The sequence below is a fragment of the Protobothrops mucrosquamatus genome, unplaced genomic scaffold, assembly GCF_001527695.2.
Source record: "Protobothrops mucrosquamatus isolate PMUCROS unplaced genomic scaffold, P.Mucros_1.0 scaffold986, whole genome shotgun sequence".
NCBI classification, from domain to species: domain Eukaryota; kingdom Metazoa; phylum Chordata; class Lepidosauria; order Squamata; family Viperidae; genus Protobothrops; species Protobothrops mucrosquamatus.
Window position 1 is genome coordinate 211,498 of NW_015387225.1, and position 25,940 is coordinate 237,437.

General features: G+C 36.7%; 1 protein-coding gene across 1 annotated transcript in view; it reads right to left on the bottom strand.

Annotated features, from left to right (window-relative positions):
- The window catches only part of XPO1 (exportin 1), a 60,133-nt gene that overhangs the window by 3,708 nt on the left and 30,485 nt on the right, over window positions 1-25,940 (bottom strand). Inside the window, exons 5-24 of the mRNA XM_015819791.1 lie at window positions 25,835-25,896; window positions 25,687-25,731; window positions 25,422-25,603; window positions 23,925-23,973; window positions 23,722-23,841; window positions 23,487-23,615; window positions 20,283-20,441; window positions 17,526-17,723; window positions 14,869-15,007; window positions 14,299-14,480; window positions 12,852-13,008; window positions 12,432-12,595; window positions 12,006-12,140; window positions 10,984-11,167; window positions 9,196-9,302; window positions 7,956-8,150; window positions 4,599-4,767; window positions 4,311-4,445; window positions 4,051-4,210; window positions 3,863-3,959 (exon numbers count right to left, since the gene is read on the bottom strand). Of these exons, the coding sequence (XP_015675277.1) occupies window positions 3,863-3,959; window positions 4,051-4,210; window positions 4,311-4,445; window positions 4,599-4,767; window positions 7,956-8,150; window positions 9,196-9,302; window positions 10,984-11,167; window positions 12,006-12,140; window positions 12,432-12,595; window positions 12,852-13,008; window positions 14,299-14,480; window positions 14,869-15,007; window positions 17,526-17,723; window positions 20,283-20,441; window positions 23,487-23,615; window positions 23,722-23,841; window positions 23,925-23,973; window positions 25,422-25,603; window positions 25,687-25,731; window positions 25,835-25,896 (2,768 nt within the window). The remainder of the gene's footprint in view (window positions 1-3,862; window positions 3,960-4,050; window positions 4,211-4,310; window positions 4,446-4,598; window positions 4,768-7,955; window positions 8,151-9,195; window positions 9,303-10,983; window positions 11,168-12,005; window positions 12,141-12,431; window positions 12,596-12,851; window positions 13,009-14,298; window positions 14,481-14,868; window positions 15,008-17,525; window positions 17,724-20,282; window positions 20,442-23,486; window positions 23,616-23,721; window positions 23,842-23,924; window positions 23,974-25,421; window positions 25,604-25,686; window positions 25,732-25,834; window positions 25,897-25,940) is intronic.

A 25,940-nucleotide genomic window follows, 5' to 3' on the forward strand; every position in this document is an offset into this window, starting at 1 on the left:
GTAGGAGGCGGTCTTGCAAATAACTAGGTCCATTGCCATGGAGCGCTTTAAAGGTTGTTACTAACACCTTGAAGCGCACCCGGAAGGCCACAGGCAGCCAGTGCAGCTCGCGCAGGAGAGGTGTTACATGGGAGTATCTAGAGGCCCCCAGGATCCCCCGCGCGGCCGCATTCTGAACTAGCTGGAGCCTCCAGGTGCATCTCAAGGGGAGCGCCATGTAGAGAGCGTTGTAATAGTCCAGGCGGGAAACAACGAGGGCTTGAGTGACCGTGCATAGAGCGTCACGATCCAGAAAGGGGCGCAACTGGCGTATCAGGCGAACCTGATGAAAAGCCCCCCTGGCCACGGCTGTCATATGGTCATCTAAAGACAGCCGAGTATCCAGGAGGACGCCCAAGTTGCGGGCCCTCTCCGCGGGGGCTAATGACTCGCCCCCGATAGCCAGGGATGGAGCCAACTGGCTATGTCGTGACGCCGGAAACCACAGCCACTCGGTCTTGGACTGGTTGAGTCGAAGCCTGTTCCTCCCCATCCAGACTCGCACGGCCTTATAGATAAAGGATTGGTTATAGAAGTTAGTGTTACTGTTTTTAGCCCTATAGGGAATGAAGAGGTGGTATAATGCTATCACACACTTAACAGACTACAGTAGTTTTATATACACTGAGAAAAAAATATGTGTAATTCACTTTAATGCAATATTGTGTTTTATTAATGTTTTATTGCAGTAGTCTGGAACTGAACCCATAAACATACACACATATATATGTATTATATATTTATATATATGTTTGTGTGTGTGTGTGTGTGTGTGTGTGTGTGTGTGTGTGTGTGTGTGTGTATAGACACACTATTCCTTTGCTGAGCTATTGAAAGTGGTATTTTAGATAGCTTAAAAACAACTGGTAAGCTGCAAACCTAAATGAATTGTTCTCCACTCCTTTTGGAATTTTGGTAGGACACTTTGAAAGCAAAAGAAACAAGCTTCTCCCCTTTCTATCCTGAACAATGTACCCCAGTTCAACTTTTGAAGTACTTATTGCTGAGATGCAGAGCATAGTTATATCCAAGAAAGTAACCAACTTTATTAGGGAGATGTCTGAACAGTGATTTTGACTCCAGAGATACATTCTGGTATTGGGGTAAGGGAACTTCACAATTTTGAGATTTTAGTCATATTATAGTCTCAAAAAAACACCTTATGCTTGAAAAGCAGATCCAATTGAAGGATGAAGCTTTGCAGAAAGATGTGAAATTGCTTAAAACAGTAATGGAATCACACAGAAAGGATTAACTGTTTAGAAGACAAGCAACAATAACAAAAACAACAACAACACACAAGCAGATAACCTGCCAAGAGGAATGAGATCAGACTGAAAGTCAAATACGGTAAATTGCAAGTGCTTGGGCATGCTGAAGTTCCTGTATGTATAAGACAAATGAGATAATATTTTCCGGTTGCCATAGAAAATTCTATCAAAACTTGTTTCAAATGAAACATGGACATTTTTGGGGACACTGCTTTAGAATCCAAGATAAGTCATGATGTCAAAAGCTGTTTTATTCTTTTTCTCACATTTCTTTCCTTTTCTCCCATTCTTATAACTTTTGATTAGAAACCTTATTAACTCTAGCTCAGATTCACAGCTCATTAAGACAAAAAGATAAGTCTGGCTATAGTGTAACCATGCAAAAATAGTTTTCTTTATCATTTTTCATCTCATGTTCCTTTTTTTTGTTTTCTCTCCTTTTGTATATTTGCAGCCTGCCTTTTTGAATGAATGGTTTTTGCAATAATTTTGCAACTGAGAATAGAGGGAAAAATCTAGAAATCAGGCAAAAAGCAATTAGTCCTCAATTTATAGAATTCTACTGACATTTATATTTTATGAATGCAGTAATGCCTATTGGACAGGTAGAAAACTTTTTAAACTGAATATTCCAAAGATTTTTGATGTTCACTCAAGAGACTTGTTTATTTGTATATCCAGTAGTCTTTGACTTATGATCGCAACTGAGCCCAAAATATCTGTTGCTAAGCAAGATGGTTTTAAGTTAGTTTTGTCCCATTTTAACCTTTCCTGCCACAGTTGTTAAGTGAATCATTGCAGTTGTTAAGTTAGTAGCACGGTTGTTAAGTGAATCTGGCTTGCCCATTGACTTTGCTTATCAGAAGGTCGCAAAGGGTGATCACATGACTGTGGAACACTGCAATTGTCATAAATATATGCCAGTTGCCAAGTGTGCCATGAATTTTGATCATGTGACCATGGAGATGCTTTCATGTGGTCATGTGAAAAACAGTCATAAGCCAGTTTTTTCAGTGCCATTGTAACTACAGGAAAAAACCTATCTCCATATCATTAGATATACATAATAATCTTTCAAAAGAGACTTTTCCTCATAATATTGTGGGGCTTATTATGAAAACAGTACAGGAGTCTATAAGTTATATTAATTATCCAATATCCTAAAAATAGCACTACTGGGTCTTGAGCCTTTCGGAACAGGGCCACGGAAGTGGAGGGTCAGTATGCACATCCCCACTTGCGCGAGCAGTGGTTGGCTGGGGCCGTGCTTCATTACACAAATGAGTTACGCATTTGCCCTCCACGCACACAGAACCATCCCTCCCCCAACCCAAGCTGGTCCACAAAGCCGAAAAGATTGGGGAATTCTGCACTAAGTCTTTGCCTGCTATATTAACACAATTATATATTATCATTAATAATTCATCCTGTATGTTATTTTTGTGAAAGGATGACAGTTCTCTGGTAACATTTATACTGTAACTTATTTTCATAACACAAAAAAAATAATTTTGTAAGATGCAGAAGCTTTTGATGCTGCAAATTAACTTTTTGCAAGATATGAGAAAAGGGAATTTCATCTGATTTTTTTTATTGGGTAAAATCCAGCTCTTCTATTTGGATAGTTATAAATACACGTATTATTTTAAAAATCCAGCTTGTTATTAAATCACTCAGCTAGAAACAGGGAAATCTTCTGACAGAATGGTAGAATATTACAAAAGAGGTGCCTCAGTCCAGAAAATGTAAAAACAAAACAAAACAACTGCCCCTTGACTGGATTAGGTATAGTTTTGACTTTAAAAACTCTTATTTTAATTACTGGATATAAAACCAAAAAGTCAAGCAAAGAAATAAACAGTCCAGCCACAACCATTGCAGGTAAGCAATAAAAAGTGCCAGATTCAGTCAAGGAAGAAACAATGTCCTTATAAAGGTACCATCAAGGAAGACACCCAACCCCAACAAAAACTAGCAGAACAAGTTATTATATATAAAACAGCAAATTCTACACTTCCATGAAGTATTGAGGTTACCAAACCTGGAAATTAAAACAGCCAACTCAAGAATACTAACAACCTAACAGTTCAACCATGAGCTACACATATTCTCAATAATTGGAATACCTTAACTATATTAAATTACATTCAAAGACTTCTAGCCACTCATTTCATACTTCTAGCAAAGAACAGTTTACCAATTCTTGAGCTGCTACTTAACCATTAGGAAATCCCAACTTTACCTAAATGTTAATGAGAACTAAATGTATTCAGCTATTTCATTTATATCATGTATGTGGAAATATTATTGCCTGATCTAAATAATATAAAGTCAGATGATGGATACAAGATCCATCTGAGAACTCAAGCTAACTCGGGAATATAGAAGGTGGCTATATTTACTAATACAATATTCACAGAATTTATAAAGTTCAGTGTTTAAAATAATGTATATCTACCATCTGCACAGGCAATTATGCTAACTGGGCATGAATAATTTCCCCTCTTCCTTTACAAATGCAATTCAATACATGTTCATAAAATCAAACATACCTTTATTTGTACTAGGAAGTCCCGAAGATGTTCCTTGAAAGCAGGAATATCCTGATTTAAACTGAAGAGTCCTGTTACAAACAGTTTAACCTGTGCACTAACATAAAAAAAAATAATCAGAGGAATTAGTTTATATGACGGCTGTGTGCATATAAATTTTAACCTGTGTTTGGAAATCAAGCACTTACTCTTGTAGGTGAGGAAATGCAGATTTAAGAAGATTAGCAACATACTCCTGAATAAACATTTGGTTGTTTACTGGATTTCCAGGGTTTAGGGGAGTATTTATTTTTCCTTCTTCTACTAAGTTGAACATGTATGCAAGAATTGATGCATGCATCGTCAAACCTGATTAGAATATACAAATTAGAGTTAATATTTGTAACTGATATGGGTTCTACTTGTAGCAAATTTTTTCGCATTTCCCACCTCAGGGTTCAATTCCTACCAGCAGTATGAGATGTGTCTGTTACAACAGAAAATATGTGTTGAAGAATGTCACAGAAATAAGTTTGATAAAAGCTCTGAGCAGCAGCTTCTTCTTGTGCAACATTTTGTAAAAGTGTATAAAGGATCTGAAGGCCTGGGAAAAAACACAAAGCAAAGTCATTCTAAAATGTTAATGTTTGCAGATAATTACATTTTGACAAGACTTGAACAGATAACAGACTAAAAAAGTTCCATATCTACATGCTTCTAAACCGTTATAATTTAGATTAGGATAAAGCAAATTCACCTGTATCTGCAACATTTCTCATTGTATGCTTGAAAGCCCAAATGATAGAATCCAATACTAGCTTGAACTGTGCAGGTGGAATGGCCAGGAACGCTGGAAAGCAATGGGAGTTTACTGCTTGTAGTAATAAAAAAAAGTTTGTTCTGTGTTCAGGATACTCTTCAAAGTCCTAAGGGAAAAAAGAGATCCTTTTACATGCAATTCCAGAAACTTCCTTACTTGTAAATTTTTATTGAGTCAAACAAATAACTTCTTCATCTTATGACACTATTGAAATACACAAGTCAAATTTTCAAATGCCTCTCCAGAGAAATATCCCACACTTGTCCCCCAGACCAGGGTAGAAAAACATCACAACCTCCAAAACACATCAAAAACCTTCTTAAATAAAGTATCAATTTTCAAAGTGGAGTCAAATGCCTTTCCTGTAAAGAAATTGGTACAGGTAGTGCTCAATGTATGAACAAAATTGAGCCCCAAATTTCTGTTGCTAAGTGAGACAGTTGTTACATGAATTTTGCCCCTTTTACAACCTTGCTTACCATAATTAAGTGAATCACTGCAGTTGATAAGTTAATAACACAGCTGTTAAATGAATCTGGCTTCCCCATTGACTTTGCTTGTCAAAAGGTCACAAAAGGTGACCACTTGACCTGGGACATAGCAACTGTCATAAATATGAGCCAGTTGCCAAGCAGCTGAATTTTGATCACATGACCATGGGGATGCTGTAATGGTAGTGTCAAAAACAGTCATAAAAGTCCCCTTTTTAGTGCCATTGTAACTTTGAACATCACTAAACGAATGTTTGTAAATTGAGTATTACCAGTAGTTTGTTTTCTCTAGAAATATATGAAGATCACTCCAGAAATCATGGAATATAAAATCAATGTACTTTTGTAGAATTCAAAAAGTTTCATACCACATTGACTTCCTGAAGCACACAACCTTTAATAAATAGTAATGTTCCTGAAGTATCTATTGGCTGTGCCTCAGATTGCTTTTGTAAGTGAACTGGAAAGCTACTGAAGTAGCTATTCTCAAAAATATCCCCAAGACTTTACAAAGTCCTAAAAGTTCTTTGCAGTTTCTAAAATCCTGTACAAAGTAAAATTCAATGCCCATCTGCATTCCAATTATGTTAGATCTTTTCTTATAGCAGAAATTAGGGCAAGAAATGATAGCGATGTTTATCTTTTCTCTTTAACCTGAACGTGAAGACAGGTTGAGGCCTATGGTCATGATTTATTTGAAAAATGTTTAAGATATAAGGAAAGAAGTCTTAGCTACAAAATCCACCTGGTCAAGACAGTCACCATTAGAAATATTAGACAAATTCCAGGATAAACTAATTACTGGTTCAAATAGCAAAGCCGTGAGTCCTACCAGTTTAGATTCCAGTTAGACCATCCAGCAACTCTTATTCAATTTATACAGGTAGTCCTCAACTTACAATAATTCATGTTATCAGCTATTCACAGTTACAATGGCACTGAAAAATGTGACATAAACTAGTCCTTGCTCTTACAAGTGTCAGTGTCCCCATGGTTAAAATTTGGGTGCTTGGCAATTGGCATGTACTTATGAGGATTTCAGTATTTTGGGGTCATATAATTGCTATTTGCTACCTTTCCCAGAGGACTTCTGAGAAGCAAAGTAGATAGGTCAAGCTAGAATCATTTCACAACCACAGAGATCTGTTTAACAATTGTAGCAAAAAGATAATAAAGTTGGGCACAATTCACTTAACAACCACATCACTTATCAACAGACGTTCTGGTTCCAACTATGGTTATTAAGTTGACTACCTGTAATAAATTCTATTGTAATCTGAGGAGAAAATGCACCTCTTTCCCTTTGTCCCTATGGTAGAAGGTAGTCTGGATTCCAAGGAGGCAGCGGCTGCATTCCAGAGGGCAAAGCAGCAGCCAAGCATGGAAAGTTTGGTCAGGAAAAAGGGAACAATGTACCTGCAGTAAATAAAAGTACTGACCCTAGATCTAAATCAAGTAAGGTCTGGTTTGTACTTGAAGACCAATAAAGTGCTCTTATCTATAGACTACACTGAAAAGTCATAATTCGGGGCACCACACAATTGAACTCAACTATATGTCTGTTTTTATGACAACTGTTGAACCAGTTGTCATTAAATGAACCATGTGGTCCAGAAGTGCAAATCAAGTTCGTATTAACTTCAAATGGTTAAGCAACCAGTCCTAAGTCAAGGACTACCTGTACTATTACCAAAGAGAATTACATGGGTTTATCTATGACAAAAAACTCATTCAGAGAGTGTTTTTATGTTTTTATTTTGACTTAATTACAATAAGACACAGAGGCAGATTCATGGCTGATGGCAAATTTAGAATTGTAAACTGAAAAACTATACATTTCATTTTTCAATAATTAACATTACTCTCCAATTATGTATTTGTTCATTTTCCTCTTTAGTGATGTGTAATTTTATAATTTGGTAAGAGATTTTGGAGTTGTTGGGAGCCACAACCAAAGCTGTTTGGGTTAATCAGGTCAGCTTGAGGCATCAAAGTATACACCTCTAGTTAAACGGGATGAGCCAAATGTCACCTAGAATTTTGAGAAGGAACTTAGAAGAAGCAAAGGTTCTGAGAAGCAGTTCTTAGTGCAAAGAACAGAAAGTGACTGTAAGTGGTTTCAGAAACTGAGAGATCTTTGAATGACTGAGAACACATTAATTGAATCATTACGTTTAGAAATTCTAGCTGGTATTAGAATATAAGTGCAGTAAGATATGAAGAAGAGTCTTCTGCACTTGCAAAGTAGGATTTAAAAAAGTCTCTGTGTGTGCCCAATCCATGAGCAGAGGAAGCCAGAAAAATACTTTAAGGAGAGTAGTCATAATATAAAATATGCAGTATCATATTGTTAATGTGGAAAAAACACATGAAATTAGGATGCAAAGGACATAGAAAATAAAGTTACACATGAAATTGATAGGATGAAGGGGCAATAGATAAAGAAAAGTGATTACTATTATAGTTGGTTGCGTCAACACATTACTAAAAGCTATGGGAAATGAGCCTATCTAGGAATAAATTAGGAAAACAATAAAACCAATACAGAATTCCAGCTCTGCCTCCAAAGGAAAAAAAAGCCCTTCACTGAAAATCAGTCAAACTAGTTTGTATAAGCCAGGGGTGTCAAACTGCCGGCCCATGGGCCGGACGCGTCACATGGAAGCCGCGCCCACCCCATTGCCAGCAATGGCAAAACCGGCCCGATACATTGTGCAACATCACGTGACATTGCGAGTTTGATATGACTGGTATAAGCTCTCTCTCTATAGCTATTTTTAATGTTTAAAAGTCACTGAATTACCTTATTAATCATATTCAATGTGCATTCAAAGACAGCATCAAATATCTGAGGTATTTCAGCAGTAATATGCCCCCCCAATTTGTTTACTATGATAGCCATTGTACTAAGCACTTCCGGCTCTCTGGCAGCTGGAACATTCCTCTGGTAATCAATAAGAACGGCATCCAGCAAAGGTGGAACAAAGTTTTCAGCTACCTAGGAAAAAAAACAAAACACCAACGAAGAGGGTTAATCCAACATTTCTTCAATTTTGAGCTGCTTGCATAATGTGTTAAATCATAGTATGTTCAAAGAATAGTCAAAAGTAATATGTAAATAAAGCACAAAAATAAACTAGTTTGTAGTCGATTTAAAGAATCAGTAAGACTTGTGTGCAATCCTAAAGATGTGATAAATTCTTGAGCATACAAAAAATATGCCAGAATGATTTAAGTAATGAACCATTTCAGATGAATTTCTATTTCTCACCTTCCTTTATTTCTGAGGGTCTTATTTTTAAACAAAAGAATTGAGAAAAGGAAATAAACTTCCCTTTCCCCATGCCAATGGTCTAAAATCAAGATACTCCCTCCCCCATCAATAAAACATCATAAAGGCAGTTGTAATATTTGCTCTCAGCAGGGAAAGGTGGTGAGATAATAAAGGAAAAAAGGTGTTCTAAGATCCAAACAAAGCATCACAACTGGGAGCATTCTCTTGGAATGTTTTGAGTGAGTTATGTGTTCCAACAGTATAAACAGAAAATATTTTAATTGTTGATATGCAGATGAGACTAGTTTTTTGTTTTCCAAACCAGGACCAAAGCCATTGGTGAAGGGCTGAATACTACCATATCTCAACTATTTGTTTGGATTTAAACATTTCTTCAGAAATAATCCCCTTGGTATTTTTTTTAAAAAAGTTTAGACTACTACTAAAACTGAGAAAGCTAGATTTTGATTAAAGTTCCCATTGTTTTCTCTGAGGGAACTCTGAAAGCAATGTGTAATGAAATCCCATCTGTCCTCAACTTGAGACAGAACTCCAGAACCCAGATTTGTTCTGAACTAAGAATATGAGATGTTCTGTAGAACCCTAGGGCAGTCAAACTGCTGCTACTATTGCAACCACAGCATCTAACACTTGAAGGGTGTTTCCAAGGTCAAGGTAAATCTCCTACTAGGGTTAATGTTAAGTCAAGATTGTGTGTCATGCAAATGTATCCTCCATTTTCATAGTCTATTAAGGTCATTGCACTTACCATCTGAGGATCATTAGATCTGCTCACCCAACCAGAAATGAGTTTTAAAGTTTCCCTTTTTACTGTTCTCATACTTCTAATCAGAGGTTGCTTTGTTACCATTTCACCTGGAAGAGTTTTAAAGTCAATTACAAATCAAGAATAGCCTTGGAAAAGCAAATTGATTTGGAAAGTTTTAGCTCAGCTTTTCAAAAAAAAAATCAACAAATTAAGGAATATGAAAAAAAATCCAGAACCAAATAATAACCATTAAATAATATTAAAATTCAAGATGCTGTACCAGAAGGCTTACAAAATCTTTCTATAGTTAGTAACCTTTCTATAAAGACAGAAGATGCCCCAAACCTACATGGTATCTTGGTATCTGCCAAGTGTACTACATTGTTAGCAGAACACAGGTGACTCAGCCCTTGATCTCTAAGGCATGATTACTGAACAAGCAAACTCATGTTTTTATAATTACAGAAAGTCTATAGCAGATTATTATAATATATACATTCTGATTGAGTGTAAAAATATTCTAAGCTTTAATTGACTATGGAAATGCTTCTGATGCTTTATCACTGAAAAACCTAGTCACAGGATTACTTACATCCCTTCTCTCATGTGCCATGTAACTCTGTTCCATCTCTAGCACTTGAGGTATTTGTATGCATTGACCCCCTAGCTATGGTTAAGTATATGAATTGAAAATCTTTGTGTTGGGTGTCAAGACTGATTTGCCCTTTCAATGGCCTCATTAAGGAATGTAGCAGTAATTGGGTTGTATGTAATAATGTATATGTATGTTTATTGTTGTTCCAGGTCTACCCTTCTTCCAGGGGTCAACATGTGAAAACTGATTCGCTCTTTCACCTACATTTTCTCCCTCGCTCATAGCTTGACAAAAAAGGGAAGTGGTTGTGGAATGTAATGCAAAGATGGGGGGATGGTATCTAGGCAATCTTTGGAAGTTTGCAAGGACATCCAACTTTATTGTTATTGTTATCAAGTTTGGCTGTTTTCTCATAACAAAATGAACAAAAGTGATTGGTGAACGCATTGGGCTCTGGGTGGCTCAAAGGAAAATGGGGAAATAACTATGCCTGTGTTTGGGTGGGAAATCAGAGCTGGTTTCGCTTCTTTTGTGCCAATGTAGATTTTCAGTAAAGTATTATACTCTTGGTAAAATTATGTCCCAGGAGTTTCTTTTTCTGGAAATGCCAACCAGACAGTTCACATTGGGTTCTTGGAGAACTACAAATTTTTACTGTCACAGGATGGAAGATTATTTAAATAATCTTAAATTTGAGTTCAATTTAATTTTATTTTGGGTCCACTCAAACTTTTTTTGAAATAAGGTCCAAGCTTGCTGTTAAGTACAGAAAAAATTGTTTTCCCTTTTTTATGCTCAAATGAGCTTGGGTGTTTCAAACGTAAGCCATTTTGATTGTGAGTCTAAAGTACTATTTTCAACAAAGAAATTATGCTGCTGCGTCTTAAGTTACCAAAATATGATTTTATATTTAACACTTATCTTTATATTACAATGGTCCCTTGTGTGAAGGTATTTAGGTTCTGCAACAACAATTCATCATCGGGTAGGATCATATTCATGTCAATAAAGTTTATTCATCCATCACAAATACAACCCCTTTTTTAAATTTGCTCTATATACTTTTACTCAATCATCCTAAGATTTGTTTTGTTTCTCTTTTACGTTATAAAGTCTAGTTCATTTTATTCACATGATAAATAACCAAGTAAAAAGATCCAAAATATTATTGTAATTAAAGTAGTCATTCTTACCATTTGCTTGAATAGCTGCAGAAATGTTTTCACTTAGGCACTTATACACATTCAGCATATCTAAGTAGATTCTTCCAAGCTGAATCACAAATGGATGTCCAACCGCTTTACATGCCCTGACATTAGTTTTTAGGATACTTCCCAACTGCTTAACTGTTTCAGAGTCTTTAAGAATATCAACATTCTGTTAAACAGAAATTTGTGCATTTAGCAAGCAAAGCAACTCTTCATCTAATAGTGTATAAAAGTTAATGCTGTAGTTCAGTACAGATCAATTACTAGTATGTTACTAGTTAACAATTCAAGATGCAGGTTTTGACCTTCAAAGCCCTATGTAGCATGGGACCAAATTATCCCAATTACATTTGCCTGTCCCACCAGAGGGAGCATGTTGAAGGTCCCATTGTCTAGGAAGCTTTACTTGGCAAATCCTAGGCAGCAGGCCTTTTCTGCTGTGGCCCCTGCATTTTGGAACATTATTTTCCCCAGAGTGAGGCTAGCTTTATCCTTCTTAAATTTCCAGACATGCCAAGACCTGGTTGTGTCATCTGGCTTAGGGGGCCCAGGGGACTGGTGCAATATTTGTAATATTGCTTTTCACCTAATATTTTTTTTATTTTTGTGCTTTTTATAATTTTAAAATTTTAGTAATAATATTAATACTTGTTGCATATATGGTTTTTAGCTTTGATGCACACCATCCAGAGTAACCTGTTTGTGAGATGGTTGGCCATTTAAATATGACAAATAGGTAAATAAATAACCTGTAATGCAATAGTCCCATTTCATTTTATATACAGACAAAAATATTGGTTACATATGTATTTTAGTACAGAGAGAACCACACAAAATTAATTATTTAATGTTTTAATAATAAAACAATTCCCATAAAAATATTTGCTATTCACCAATTTTTTCTTGAAAGCAAAACAAATCATACCCAACTTAATCTTCACAAGAAATCAATATTTTCTGAAACTATAATCATGCCTGCAAGGAGTATACATATTATGAACGCTTACTTTTGTAGCTTGTTGAATTATGCTGTCCCATACTTGATTAGGTAGTAACATATATTTCTCTATTAAATGCTCTTGTACTGTCTGGTCAGTCTGAGCACCAATCATGTATCCAACTGCTTCATAAAAAGTATGTACCTAAACAAAGAAAAAGCATACTAAAATAAGTAATTGAATATGTTTGGAACTGAATAACAATTTCAATAAAACTGTTAACCTATAAGTTTCAAATTTTATGCTTCTTTTCTGTTTTAAAATCTTTAGATTTCTATTAATGCAATTTACTATTCAATAAAGAATGGATCCAAAAAGTATATTCTAGAGGCAAAAGGATATTTTCCAAGATTTAAAAAATAGCCTTATTGATGCCCATGTTTTTGCACATTCACTTATTCTAGGTATTTTTGCAATATCATAACTTGATATTACCTGTTGCGGCTGAAGATCACAAATAATTGTGTTAATATTGTTCAGGATCTCATCAATGAATGGCATTACTTCTCCAACTTGAACTTGAACAAAGTGCCTTCGACATTTTTGCGCTATTTTTATAAAAGTATCACAAGCCATGTCCTGGACTCCATCATGAGTTTCTAAAGAAAAAAATGAGAAATAGTTGCTGTTGTAAGAATGCTTTGTGAAGGTATTTCCCAATTGTTCATATACTGAATTTCTTCAGATTGATAAATGAAAAGCACACAGTAATAAGTTTATTTCTTTTCTATAAATGTAAGTAGAAATAGTTCTAAAAACCCATCTATTATGATATTTAATAGTAAAGCAGTAACTGTTACTGATTTTAACATCATTTATTATTATACAATCCAAATTGAATTCTAGATATATTACCATGCATAAATTCAAATAGCTTGTTGACGACAGTCTTCAGAAATTTCCAGTGGGCTCTCAAAAATCTTGGATATTGTCCTACTATGTACATTATATTTGATGCAATAATAGCTTTATTATCTTTTCCTCTTTTTTGTTCACAGAGTCCAAGAAGATCCTACAGAAACACAAGATTCATAAGAAGTTCCATTTTTATTTATGATAAAAACTATGTTAGAGCAGCATTGCAGAAAAAATTAAAAAATAAGGTAAAATAAGTGAAATTAAATGCTTGTAAATGAATAGCTGAGACAGCATCTTGTAATAAATGCTGTAATTATACAAAACATGAAGACGTTTTTCTTGATACTCTGACTAATTAATGTAGCACCAACAAAGAATATATAGTATGACAAATCCTCTCCTGAATAACTAGTAACAGAAGTCCATCATAATGAAAATTTCAGTAAGATACCAATTAACCAACTGAAGATTTCAGACGTAATAAAAAGTACACCAGTGAAATAAATAAATAAATTCAACTGAACCTAATAAATATATCAGTTTTAGCATAAAAAGATGCTTGAATAAAAATGTTCTAAGTTTCATTAATATACCAATTAACCAACTGAAGATTTCAAATGTAATAAAAAGTACACCAGTGAAATCACACCAATAAAACACCACAGCAAACAAATTCAACTGAAACTAATAAATATATCAGTTTTAGCATAAAGAGATGCTTGAATAAAATTGTTCTTGCTTCCTAGGATAACAACACAGAGAGAAAGCCTCACAGAAATTCCAAAGACAAAGAGCAGTCATCAAGAGGACTCTGCCAGTTTTGTTCCCAACAAGTGGACCAGCCCTGCTTGAACAGTTTAATAGAGAATATACTCTTTCCAGCAGCTTGTGTCTGAATAATGAATATCGAGTAAAGGAATTTTTTTAGAAGACGCTCTATCCTATATAGCTACCCCTTGTTTAGTTGTTATGTTGTTTAGTGGCTGTTCATAAATAGGATGGTAATAGGGGTTTTTTTTTAATCCAAATAATGTGCACTTATAGCCAAATTTGTGCCTGAGAACAATATCACTGCCACTGTTGCATGGGACAACTTTATCTCAATGAGATGGCTACAACCAGTGAACTTTGCAACATCTCTGTCAGTCACTGCTTAGTCACTATTTCACTTTCAATTTAGGGAACTAAATGAGGTGGCTAAATAAGGAGATGGTCTATTTGGACTTTAAGGCATTCAAAGTGCTGTTTACCAGTGAGGTTGTAATACTGGTGTTTGACTTTCATGAAAAGAACACCAACCAACCTTTTCAGGATTTAAGCCTCATTAGAAGTTCAGAGTTTCCTGATACAGCTGAGTATTTGCAAAATTGTCTTACCTTAATTTTCTTTTTACAAAAGATAAAGTTCCCTGAGAAGCTACTAATGACTGTATGTATTGCTATACCTTTATTACTGTTACAAGAAACCTCTTCTCATCTTCTTCATGCATTGCTCCACTTATTGAACCTATAGCCCAACACAGGGTGTTGAGATTTTTCCATGACCATTCAGTACCATTTACTTGATTGTGAAGTTTCTCTGTCATTATTCGTTCAGTATCTGCATAATCCAGATGGGTAAGATAAACTGGAAGAAATAATGTAAGTAAGTTGATAGTACTAGGAATGCAGAATATCATTTTCCACTAAGATTTAATGAAGTATCTAAAGTGAATTGTAAAATTTGCTAATTTTTTTCAGAGTTGAGGGAGACCAATACAAACTATAAACAATCATAATAATAAAACTCATAAACACCTGTAACAAAAATTTCAACCTACAGAATCATGGCTAAAATAAATTTGTTTATTAAAATAATATAACCTATGCACTGGCTTTGCTTGTGGCTGTCAATGGAAAAACAATTTATCTCTTCCTATAAACTGTAATAGTATAAATTTTCACATTTTATTTTGGGGATTTTTTTTTGTTAAGAAAGCAGAATGAAAGGTAATAATCATGCAAATATAATTTACCCAGTGTTTCTCTCATGTTCTTGTACAAGTTGATAGAGTCTGTATCTTTCATAAATTCTCGAACAACTTCTCCTTGATCATTTTCTACAACAAGTACTTCTTCTGGTTTTGCCATGCGGCTAACCATCAACAATCGCACCTATATATATTTTTTAAAAAACATAGTATGTAAATAAGATTTTCACATCATTATTTAACTGATAGGCCAGATGAGGCAGAGACCATCTAATGCTGCGAATTTATTGTTGATTATTGCAGTAGAGAATTTGAAAATCAAATTACAAACTTGATGTGCATTTACAAAATGCTGATACTATTCCTTAATATAGACCAGTGGTGGCGAACCTATGGCACACGTGCCAGAGGCGGCACTCAGAGCCCTCTCTGTGGGCAAGCGCGCCATGCCCCGGAGATGGCAACCGTCCCTCTTAACCAGCTGCCTGCTAACTGGCCGAGGTCTCACATGGCCGGATGCATCCCAGCACCCATGCACTCGCTGGCCTCTGTGTGCAGGGGCCGATGGTGTCAGGCAGCAGTCACCCTGGCCTCTGCCTCACCTTTCCCTGTGACAATGGCATCCCCATCCTGCCTTGCCTCACCTGGCAGGACGAGCCTCCTGCACACCGCCCCACCTGCTAGAGACCCCCTGGATCTCCCCCAACCCTGCCCGGCCCCCAAACGTCCCTCTCCACGAGCAACATCGAGGTGATCACATCCACATTGGCCACACCCACCCAATCTGCCATGACCACAGCCATGCCCATCCAGTGGGCCACGCCCACCTGGCAGCCAGCGATAAATAAGTGGGTTTTGGGTTGCAGTTTGGCCACTCGATCTCTAAAAGGTTCGCCATCACTGATATAGACAAATGTTTTTCTTTGTAATGATAAAAAAAGGATATTCCTATGAAAAGCAACCAAAAACCTCATTTGCTGTGACACAAAATTCATACAGCCGGAATCATTAACATTTACTAGTGGGTGGCTGTGTACTTGTGACTATCACACTTACAACCCCATCAGGTTCTTTTCCACCTCACTTATTTAAATATTATTGTCTTCAAATATTTATACAGCTCTCAAACTTAAAACATGACTCTGGGCAATGTACAGCATTAAATAACAATATAAAGACAAAAAATGTACATCACAAAAACAAACTAAAACAATTAAATGACCTTCAGAACTAAAACTGATTATATCTTTTCAATTGGGAATTCTATTCATCTTGACAGGGAAAGATCCAAGTCTCGGCTGCCTTTAAAGGGCTATGGGGTTGTGATCAACTGTAGTATTGGGGGAATTGGAAATGATTGTTCCACAGGAAAAGGGCCACCACCAAAAAGAATGCCCCCTGTATCTCACAGGTGACATTGCTTCAGGAACAGGGAGTATGTCTTTTCTCTTGGGAGTGTGTGGGATAGGCAGATATGCTTGAAAAGGCAACCTAACAAATAAACCAATTCAATGCCATGCAGGACTTTATAGGTGATAATCAGCATCCTGAATTGCACCTGGAAGCCTATAGGGACGCAGTACAGTTTGCAGAGTAGAAGTGTTACATATGTATAATGATGAAATCCCATTACTACTGCATTCTGAAACAAATGAAACTTGTATGGTTTTCAATGACATCCCCATATAGAGTATGTTGCAATAATCCAATTGAGAAGTGACTAAAGTTTGAGCAATCATGAGCAGGTCCTCCCAATTCAGGAAAAAATATAGTTAGCATAGCTGTATAAAGATCTCCCTGATTATAGCATCACTAGCTCTTCAAGTAGGAGTTATAAGTCTAGAAGCCCCCCCCCCCAATTGTACACAACATACAAGTGGAGTAGCAAATCACCATCCAGAGTCCAAGATAACATGTATCTCCAGAAACCTATAGCTACTACCGTGTTTCCCCAAAAATAAGACCTATCCTGAGAATAAGCCCTAGCTTGATTTTTACATGTGTGCCTAATATAAGCTCTACCCCCAAAATAAGCCCTAATTAAGACCCTGCCCATTCTGTCCCCCCGTCTGTACGAAATGGGGTAAGGCGCATGGGTAAAAATCAAGCTAGGGTGAGGGTGGAACTGCCTCACGCATCCTCTTACCTCAGGACCACTGTAGCCAGGCCTCCCACGCCCAGATACCTGCATTGCTGCTGCCTGACTTCTTCTGCAGCCGCTTGGGGCCATTAGCAGCAAGTGGCCGCATGGCACCGGTGCCGCCATTCGCTGCAGGCCGCCGCATAGTGCATTGTGCCAGTGCTGCTGTTTGCAGCAGGCCGTGCGGTATGCTGTACCGGTGCCATTGCTCATGGCAAGAGGTTGTGTGGCATACGCAAGTGGCGGCATCGGCATTACATGCCACATCCTGCTGCAAGCGGCAGCCCCGATGCAAAGAATCATGTGGCTTCCTGCCGCGAGCGCCAACAGAAGCCAGGCGGCAGTGCAATAGATGTTGGGGCATGGGAGACCTGGCTGCGGCGGTCCTGAGGTAAGCGGGTAAGACATCCCCCGAAAATAAGACCTAGTGCTCCTTTTGGAGGCAATTTTTTTTAAAGACCGGAGCTTATTTTCAGGGAAAACACGATAAGTCGTAGCAGGGCACTGCAGTAAACTCTTTCATACTTATAGAATGTATAAATAAACTGGAGTTTACTATTACCTTAGACAGGACAGGCAAATAAAGTTGTCTCCTGGGAGGAACATCAAAATGCTGAGTGCCTGATAGCAATGGAGAAGCTGATGTTGAAAATGGACTCTCCCTATATAATTCAGCAGCCAGATGATTCCAATACTCCAGACAAATCTTGAAGATTTCAGTTTCTTCAACTTCAGATACCAGCAACATGTAATGGAGAGCCTAATATAAATTTATTTTGGAGCTTAATTAATAAAAGATTTAGAAATTGCTCAGATTATTGTAAAGCATCCCTAAAATGAAGTAGTTTGTTTATTTATTTATTTATTTATTTATTTATTTATTGCTTATATTTATATCCCGCCCTTCTCCTTGCGGACTCAGGGCGGCTAACAACCAGATAAAAACTACAAAATACCAAAACTACAGTTAAAACATGATTAAAAGACAAATATTAATAATTGGCCTAAGTAATTTAAAATTATTTTAAAACCCCCACTAAAAATTTCCCCTAGGCCAGTCCTGCAAGCTGAAATAACCATGTCTTAAGGGCGCGGCGGAAGGAAGGGAGATCAGGGATCACCCTGATCTCTGGGGGTAGCTCATTCCAGAGGGTGGGAGCTCCCACAGAGAAGGCCCTCCCCCTTGGGGTCGCCAGCCGGCACTGTCTAGCCGACGGTACCCTGAGGAGACCCACTCTGTGGGAGAGTTATGAAACTGCTCTGAAATTGTACCTACAACCTTCTCCAAAAAGAAAATTAAAAAATTGCTGAAACTGAATACATGAAAATCTCATAGAATTCCAGCATTTTTTTCATTTTGTCATTTAAGTTATTGCATTAAATTGCAAATCACTATAGATGAGGCGAGTGAACAGAAAAGGCTGTTTCTGCTCTAATCTGTCTGTATTTACCTTTTCAAAAACTACCAACCAACCAATCAACACCAATTAATAGTTTATCCACACCAATCACTAAAAGCAACAGAAAAATAAAAAGGACCATGTTCAGGTGAAAGAATTCAAAAATCAGGGCAGGCAGTTTCATTCATGCATTCAATCAAGTTACTTATAAGCTGCCTAATCATAGAAGTGCCTCCAGGTAATGTACAACATTAAATGAATTCAATTTAAAACAACAAAGGAAAAAAATAATTCAAGAAATATGGAACCATGTTGGGGAAACAAAACAACTGCACAATCAATCAAAATTAAGACAATATTTGAAGAGTATCCACAAATTAATCTATCACAAGATCAATGCAAATTTTGTGAAGAATGCTATTATCAGAATGCAGAGGCAACCACAAAGCAGAAGTCCCATATGACATCACTTAATTGGAGAATGGCAGTCCTGTAGGTTTCTAGGCTCTGAGTCATGCAGAGGTTTACAGATAATAGTCAATATCTTGAACTGCTAGAAGCCAGCAGGTAACCAGAGCCGAGACTCTGCATATAACTGCAGTGGGATGTAAATATGATATAAATAGATAAAATAAATTTGTGCCACTGCATTTTGGACTAAGCTCTGGTTTCCAGGTGGAATCCCATGTACAGTAGTCCAAGTGAGAGGTGACTAAGTCATGAGTGACTTGGAGAAGGACATCCTGATTATGTACCAGATGCATCTATGCAAACATTATTCAAGCTGTTGTTTCAGTTGCTTGTTGAGTAAAGGCAGCATGACTCCCAAATCATGAGCAAAATTTGTATAGCAAAGTGCATTTCCATCAGTAAAGATGGAGATTCTCCAGAAATATAAGGTGATTGAATCCAAAATAATTTGGTCTTTTCATTGTTAAGTTTCTTCCCACCCATAATCTAATAGCCACCTAATGGCAATGGGACAGATTCACCACAATATCACCTAATATCTGTATATTGATGTCTGGCCCCATACTAATATTATTTCATCTATTGCCTCATGGGGAAAATGCTAATCCCCGAGGAACTGCACAAAATAAGGGTTAACTGCCATCTCTACAACACCATCACAACTGTCCTGGGAGATAAGGTTACCACAGTGCCTCCCATGCCCAGGGATGCTCCAACAGGATTCCATGACTGATTGTATCAAAACCAGATAAATGAGGTATTTTCAGGAGACTTATATCTCCCTTATCTGAGGCCCATAAGAAGTGTCTGCAAGCATAATCAATGCTACCAGCTGCATATAGTCCTATGTGCAATCCCAGATTTTGCCTTTAAAATTTGAAAGCAAAATGGCTTTTGTACAATGTTTGTATCTCTTCCTGTAAACTAAGTTCTTATACTATGAAGCTAAATGCATTGTTTTCATCTTAGGATAGCCCATCCCCTCTTCCAAATCACCAAACAATCAAATACCTTAACTCTGTTCATCTGGTAATACATTTCAGAGAGTGTTTATCTCTGAAACACTCAGAGATAAAAATATCTTAAAAAATGAAAAAGGTGACAGCCAGATTTTTTTTAAAAAAAGTTTACAATTTCTTATGCACAGTTACAGTATCTGCACTGATCAGGTAAAAGATAAATATCTGGACTGGAACAATTGCCAAGTTGACAGAAAAATACTTGAGGAATTGATTTTTGAGGTTTCCTACTCACGGTAGGGCTGCCATTGTGGTTGATTCCCAGCTCTCAAGTTTTAATCAAACTTATGAGATAGAGAGATAAACTAAAATGAAATAGAAATAAGCAACCTGGTCTATTTTATATATTGTCATCAAACCAAGTTTTAGTATTTGTTCCCCACATCTTCAATTTGACATAGATGTGAATAAAAATAAAAAGGAACTTACTTCCATTAACGTTTCTCTCAGATTTAAACGTTTTTCTATAAGTTGGCCATGCTCTTTTAAAAAGGTACAAAGAAACAAGCTGAGGTTCTGAATGAAATTCTGTTCATCATCTTTTCCATTGGAATATGCTAGTCGAATATTTGTGTTCAAAGGAAGCATCTAAGAAAAGTAAAATGTAGTTATAATTTTGAACAGTTAAGTCCTGTCATTATAAAACATACATAAACAAAGACGTTGTATTTATTTCCCAGAGCAGGCTTTCTCAACCTTTCTATCTTGGAGGAACCTTTGACAAAATTTTCTGATCTCAGTAAATCCTTACATAAAATTTGCAAAAAATATGAAAACTTCCCATATATAATTCTCTTCTAATCTACAATCCGTTTTACAATGATTACAACAGCAAAACAGCAGGTTGCCACTGAGTGTCAGAGCATTAAAATTTGAGCACTAGCATTGCACGGTGTATAAAGGTCAAAAATGTATTTTTTAAAATCACAATCTCCCATAGAACCCCAGTTAAGGAAGGCTGCCCTGGAGTTATAAAATACTTCCTAACCAACTTTCATCTGAGAAACTCATGAAAATTCTCATCTATACACAAAACTAGACTTCAAAGGTAGTATAACACTTCAGAAATGACAACTAATATTTTCACACATTGTAACAAAGCTCTGCTTAAATATTCTGATTTATTTTTCTTTGGATTAAAGCTATAAATAATTCAACTGAGAGGAATAAAATTTCAGTCCACTTGCAAGTCCCACATGTATTTTCAGCTAAAGATAGCATACTATTCAGAGATATAATGTTAAGGCTGATTTTGAGCAGATTAACCATTCAAATGTATTCCTTTTATTGTGCCTATTATTACTGAAACCTGAGTACAAGAGTTTCTCTGTTGGAAATCTGCTCACCTAGTTTTTGACATGTGCAACAGATGCAGTTCCTAGACAGGCAACAGGTAGGGAGGAGTTGTAATCTGAGACTTAAGATGTGCTACACTACAGATAATTGGAATAAATTCGGCTGGGCTAGAGGCCAGTTTGGTTTGCTGGTTGTGCATTACTGCTGCTACTGTTATCACCTATTCCTGAGCTTGCTTGATTGTTATGATGGTGGAGTTTTCCCAGATACAATAATGGGGGACTTGAACCTACCTTTCTTCAGCAGGTGGTCTGGAGTGGTTCCGGAATTCATGGCTGCTATGGCAATCATGGCATTGACACATGAGAGACCTCACACTATGGAATTTTGTAGTGCAACTCCCCCCTGCAGCAGAGGAACACCTATTAAATCAGCCTGCTGCAGCTGTCTTATGGATTTTGTGGCTTTTCAGAGGTCTTTTGATGAATTTCCCAAGGATTTGATGGGTCATTCGGATGAACTTCTGGTCATCTAATGGAATAAAGGTCTCCAGAGTGTTGGACTGGATTGTACTGGAGGGGCATCTCTTGTTGGCAGATTCATAGCAGCTCACTGGTTACTGAGCAGTTTAGGTAAATCAAGTAGCAGAAATGCCTAGAATGTCCCTGGGGGAACATCTATCTTCAGTCTGATCTGTACAAGCATAAGCTTACATTGGTGTATATATAGCAGTGATTCAAGCAGCAAAAAGGAAGCATTTTACTAGTTATGACACTGGGTTAATGCTACCCTTTGGCCTTTTTTAAGATGACTCCATCTCTTCAATAGAAAAATATTCATCAAGACCATTTGAAGAATCACTGTGAAGAATTCTTGCAGCATTTGGCAGACAAAACCACTCATAAACATGAAGAAGAACTGGATTCCAGCTGGACAGCACCTGTAGAGATGACTGGGGTCTTGTCTTATGAAGTAGAATTATTTTATGTCTGTGAGTCCCAAGACAGTGGATGGGATCTTCATGGTTGGTCAAGGCCTCCCATGAGTTGGCAGATTGCCACCAGTCAGTAATCAAGCCTTCTTTCCTGTCACCTCTAATCAAGATGTAATAAACCCCCTGCTCAAGTTTTGCCTAATTTTGGATCTATAGCAACCTTCAATAGCCCTCTTCTCTTTGGAACTCCGTCCTATTCAATTGGCCCTGTCCCACTTAGATTTTAGTAAAATCATTTTCTAATTGCACTGGAGAAGGGTATTCTAATTGCAGCTGGGGTTCACAGGCACATAGTGTTTATATTTTTTTATATGAATATCTTCGTTATTTTATATATTTATAAACTATCAAAGTCTTCGGAAGTGAGTGGCACACAAGCAAACTCAATCAATAAAATAACTCTCCATGCATCAACACAATTATATTTCTGATTATTTAACTAAAATGACATGATGCTCTTAAGTTAACTGACTGATCATCCTGTGGAATCCCAGGAAATGCTAGCTATTAAAGCTTAGTTTATGAATAAAATCTGCAACAGCCCAGAACAGAATTGTGATTAAAATAGGTCCCCGAAGAATAAAATCTATCCAAGCTGGTAGTCTGGGACACTCTGTAAAATTTCTTGAATGGATACATCAATCTTTGAACTAGGAGAACTTCTAAGTGGACCAGATGCTACATAAGTCAGAGGTAACAATTTCCAATGACAGAATTTCAGCAGATTGTGAGTAGGAACTGTACCTAACAAGCTATCTGTGGTTAAACATGGCTATAAATTCTGGTAGTAATTGATAGTAATTGCAATAATAAGTAAGGTTAATGTCAATAAAATAGTTCTAAATGAAAGGTGGAATAGAAAAATAATTTCGTAAAACATTTTAAATGACACAGTCCTGACTTTTTTGAATGGCATAGGAACTTAACCCCTTACAATTTTTTTATTTATAAATCAAATTTATATAGCTATCCATTCATAAGAAATGATTCTGGGTACCATACAAATTCAATTAGGAGTTACACTCTGAAGCATTTTAGGGCCAAAAGGACCTCAGGTCTTACATCAAAGTCCAGCCCAAAACTAATGATTAAATCCTCTCAAGACAGAGTCTGAATACAGCCCATATATTACCATGCACGTAACATTTTGTACAGTTATTAATGTGTAATTGTGTATTAAAGCCTTTGCAGTTTGTCAGGATTTTAAAAAAGGCTTCTATGGGGAAAATGCTTTTAAACAAGCCAAGAGCAGCTTATTCAATGTGAGCAGGAAAAATACAAGGAAACCTGCTATTTATTTAACAAGCAAATAGAAAAGATCAATAGTTGAAGGTGGAAGTTACCTGTTTCAACTGCATCATGGTTAAAGTAAAGAGTGTGACAAATTGTTCCTCATACTGACTCACACTGACACCAGCAATTTCTGTCAGGCACTTCAATGAAACATTTCGGAACATAGGAACATTTAAAAACTATAACAGAAGAAAAAACAACATAAGCTGCAATGTCTTGTTCATTAGGCAGTCAAGAACTAATTTTTGCTCTCAGTAAATTAATCTACATATAGCAAATACTCACTTTGTATATTAATGTACTGATCAATTTGGTCTCAAAAATATAGCCCAGTGGAATCCAGTTGAGAAATCGAAGTAAAGTTTCCAATGTCGCATGAACAAGAGGAGCATTTTGAGAGTTCTCCTATTAATAAAATGATATGTGAGCAAATTCACCTATATTGTGAAGTGGTACCTTACAAACAACAATTATATTATAAAACTTACCATCACAAATTGACATAGCTGAAATATCTGTGAGAATTCATTGCACATGCTAGTAGCAAGAAAAAACAATCAAGTTTAGTATTAGGCAATTTATTTACCACCTTAATATATAGGACTAAAGTGGAATATAGATATTAATGCATTTCACATAATATAAGTTACGTTCACGTGAAAAAGTAAATACACCCCATGTAGAGTATTTTTTTAATGTATGGGGACATGGCAATATTTTATTTTCATTCAAACAATATACAATGATAACATTAATCAATCCCCAAAGACTCTTTGGAATAGTCTTTGTAAGCATCCAGGAGCTCATAAATGTGAATCACCCTCACCTTGGATGGGCGAGTTGTTATTGAGAAGGGGAGTCCCAACAGAGAACTCCTGCCGTCTTGTCTACTCCCACTGCACCTAATGACATGAGGGGCCCTTCAGCAGGGATTCTCTAGCTCCGTGCTGGGGAACCTGTGGCACACAGAGCCCTCTCTGTGGGCACGTGTGCCGTCGCCCCAGTCCTAGGCCTTCAGCTGGGTTTTATAAAACCTTTTCACTTTAGGCCTTCGCCGCCATGTGCAAAAAAAAAAAAAAGAGGTTCAATCAATCAATCAATTTCAACTTCTCGCGGGAAAAAAAAGATCTCGCAAAGTTGGAATTGACTGATTGAACTTTTTAGTCCCACCCAGTCTGTTGTTACTACTGCAGCCACGCCCACCCAATGGGCCACACCCACCCGGCACCCAATGATACATAAGTGGGTTTTGGGTTGCAATTTGGGCATTCAGTCTCTAAAAGGTTTGCCATCACTGCTCTAGCTGTTTGTTATTATCATGCCATATTATTGCTAATACAATAATTAAATATGAATTAAATGACAGAATAAACATTTAAGCTACCTTTTAAAATAAAAGCTTCAACTTCTACAACTTTAAAATAATGCAAACAGTTAAATTACAAAAGGATGCTTATGAAATCCTTATAAATATATTCAAGACAAAGACAGTGATTAGAAATCAGTTCAACAGTCTATATGTATCCATAAGAAACTGGAAATCTCCAGCTGTTAAATCTAAAAAAATGACTACCCCTTTTCTCCCCAAAAAGTACGGGTATAGATAAAACTGGCAGAATCACCAAACAAAATTCTGCACCTTCACCAAAGATGCAGAATGATTGCTTACGTAGAAAATTCTGGACAAAATAGAGCAAGGCTCATCTCATTTTTTAAGTGAGGCAGCTCAGCTACTATGGAGTTGTTTGGACATGTATCTTCTTTGGCACAGGAAGGTAAGAGGTGGACAAACTACTTTTGTCTATGACAGAGAAAGTGGTAAATAACGGCTCCTTGGAATCAAGGAACAGAATTAAAAAAAATGTATCTTAACTGATACTACTTTCTTATGTTCAAGGTTCTTAACATTAGGTGAAGAATTTGATTTGCCTTTCATTACAATTCAGAATTGCATTTCTGGTATATCCCTTATATTAATCACTTGCCTGTCCTTTAAATGTTTGGCTTTCACTTGAGTTATTTGTCCACTGGAAAAATCAAAAACTTCTTCACTCAATAGCTTCAAGATGACCATGTTGTTCTGGCAAAGGCTTTCACTTGTTCTGCTGGCCCCAACAATATCACTGATGAATGTTGGCCAATGTTTTGGCCATTCTTGTTTTAGTATCTGCAAAACATTAAAAGTGAACACAGTGAATAATTATTATTCCAGACTTACACTAATATATAAAGACCAGAAATTCGACCCACCTGAACAAGAATCATGTTCAATTTCCCAATGTATACTTTCTCTTTCTGAATGAGGGAGAAGGGAGAGAATGAGAAAAATAAGAAATTAAGACATATCCTATTTCATTTGCAAGGACCATCTTCTTATCCCCAAGGAACTCTTACTCACTTCAACACACGATGGATCAGAGGAGGTCTTGATAATTAAGCCAACAACGTATTTTTTGATACCTGTAGACAATAAACAATAATTAATAGTAAACAACAGCAACATA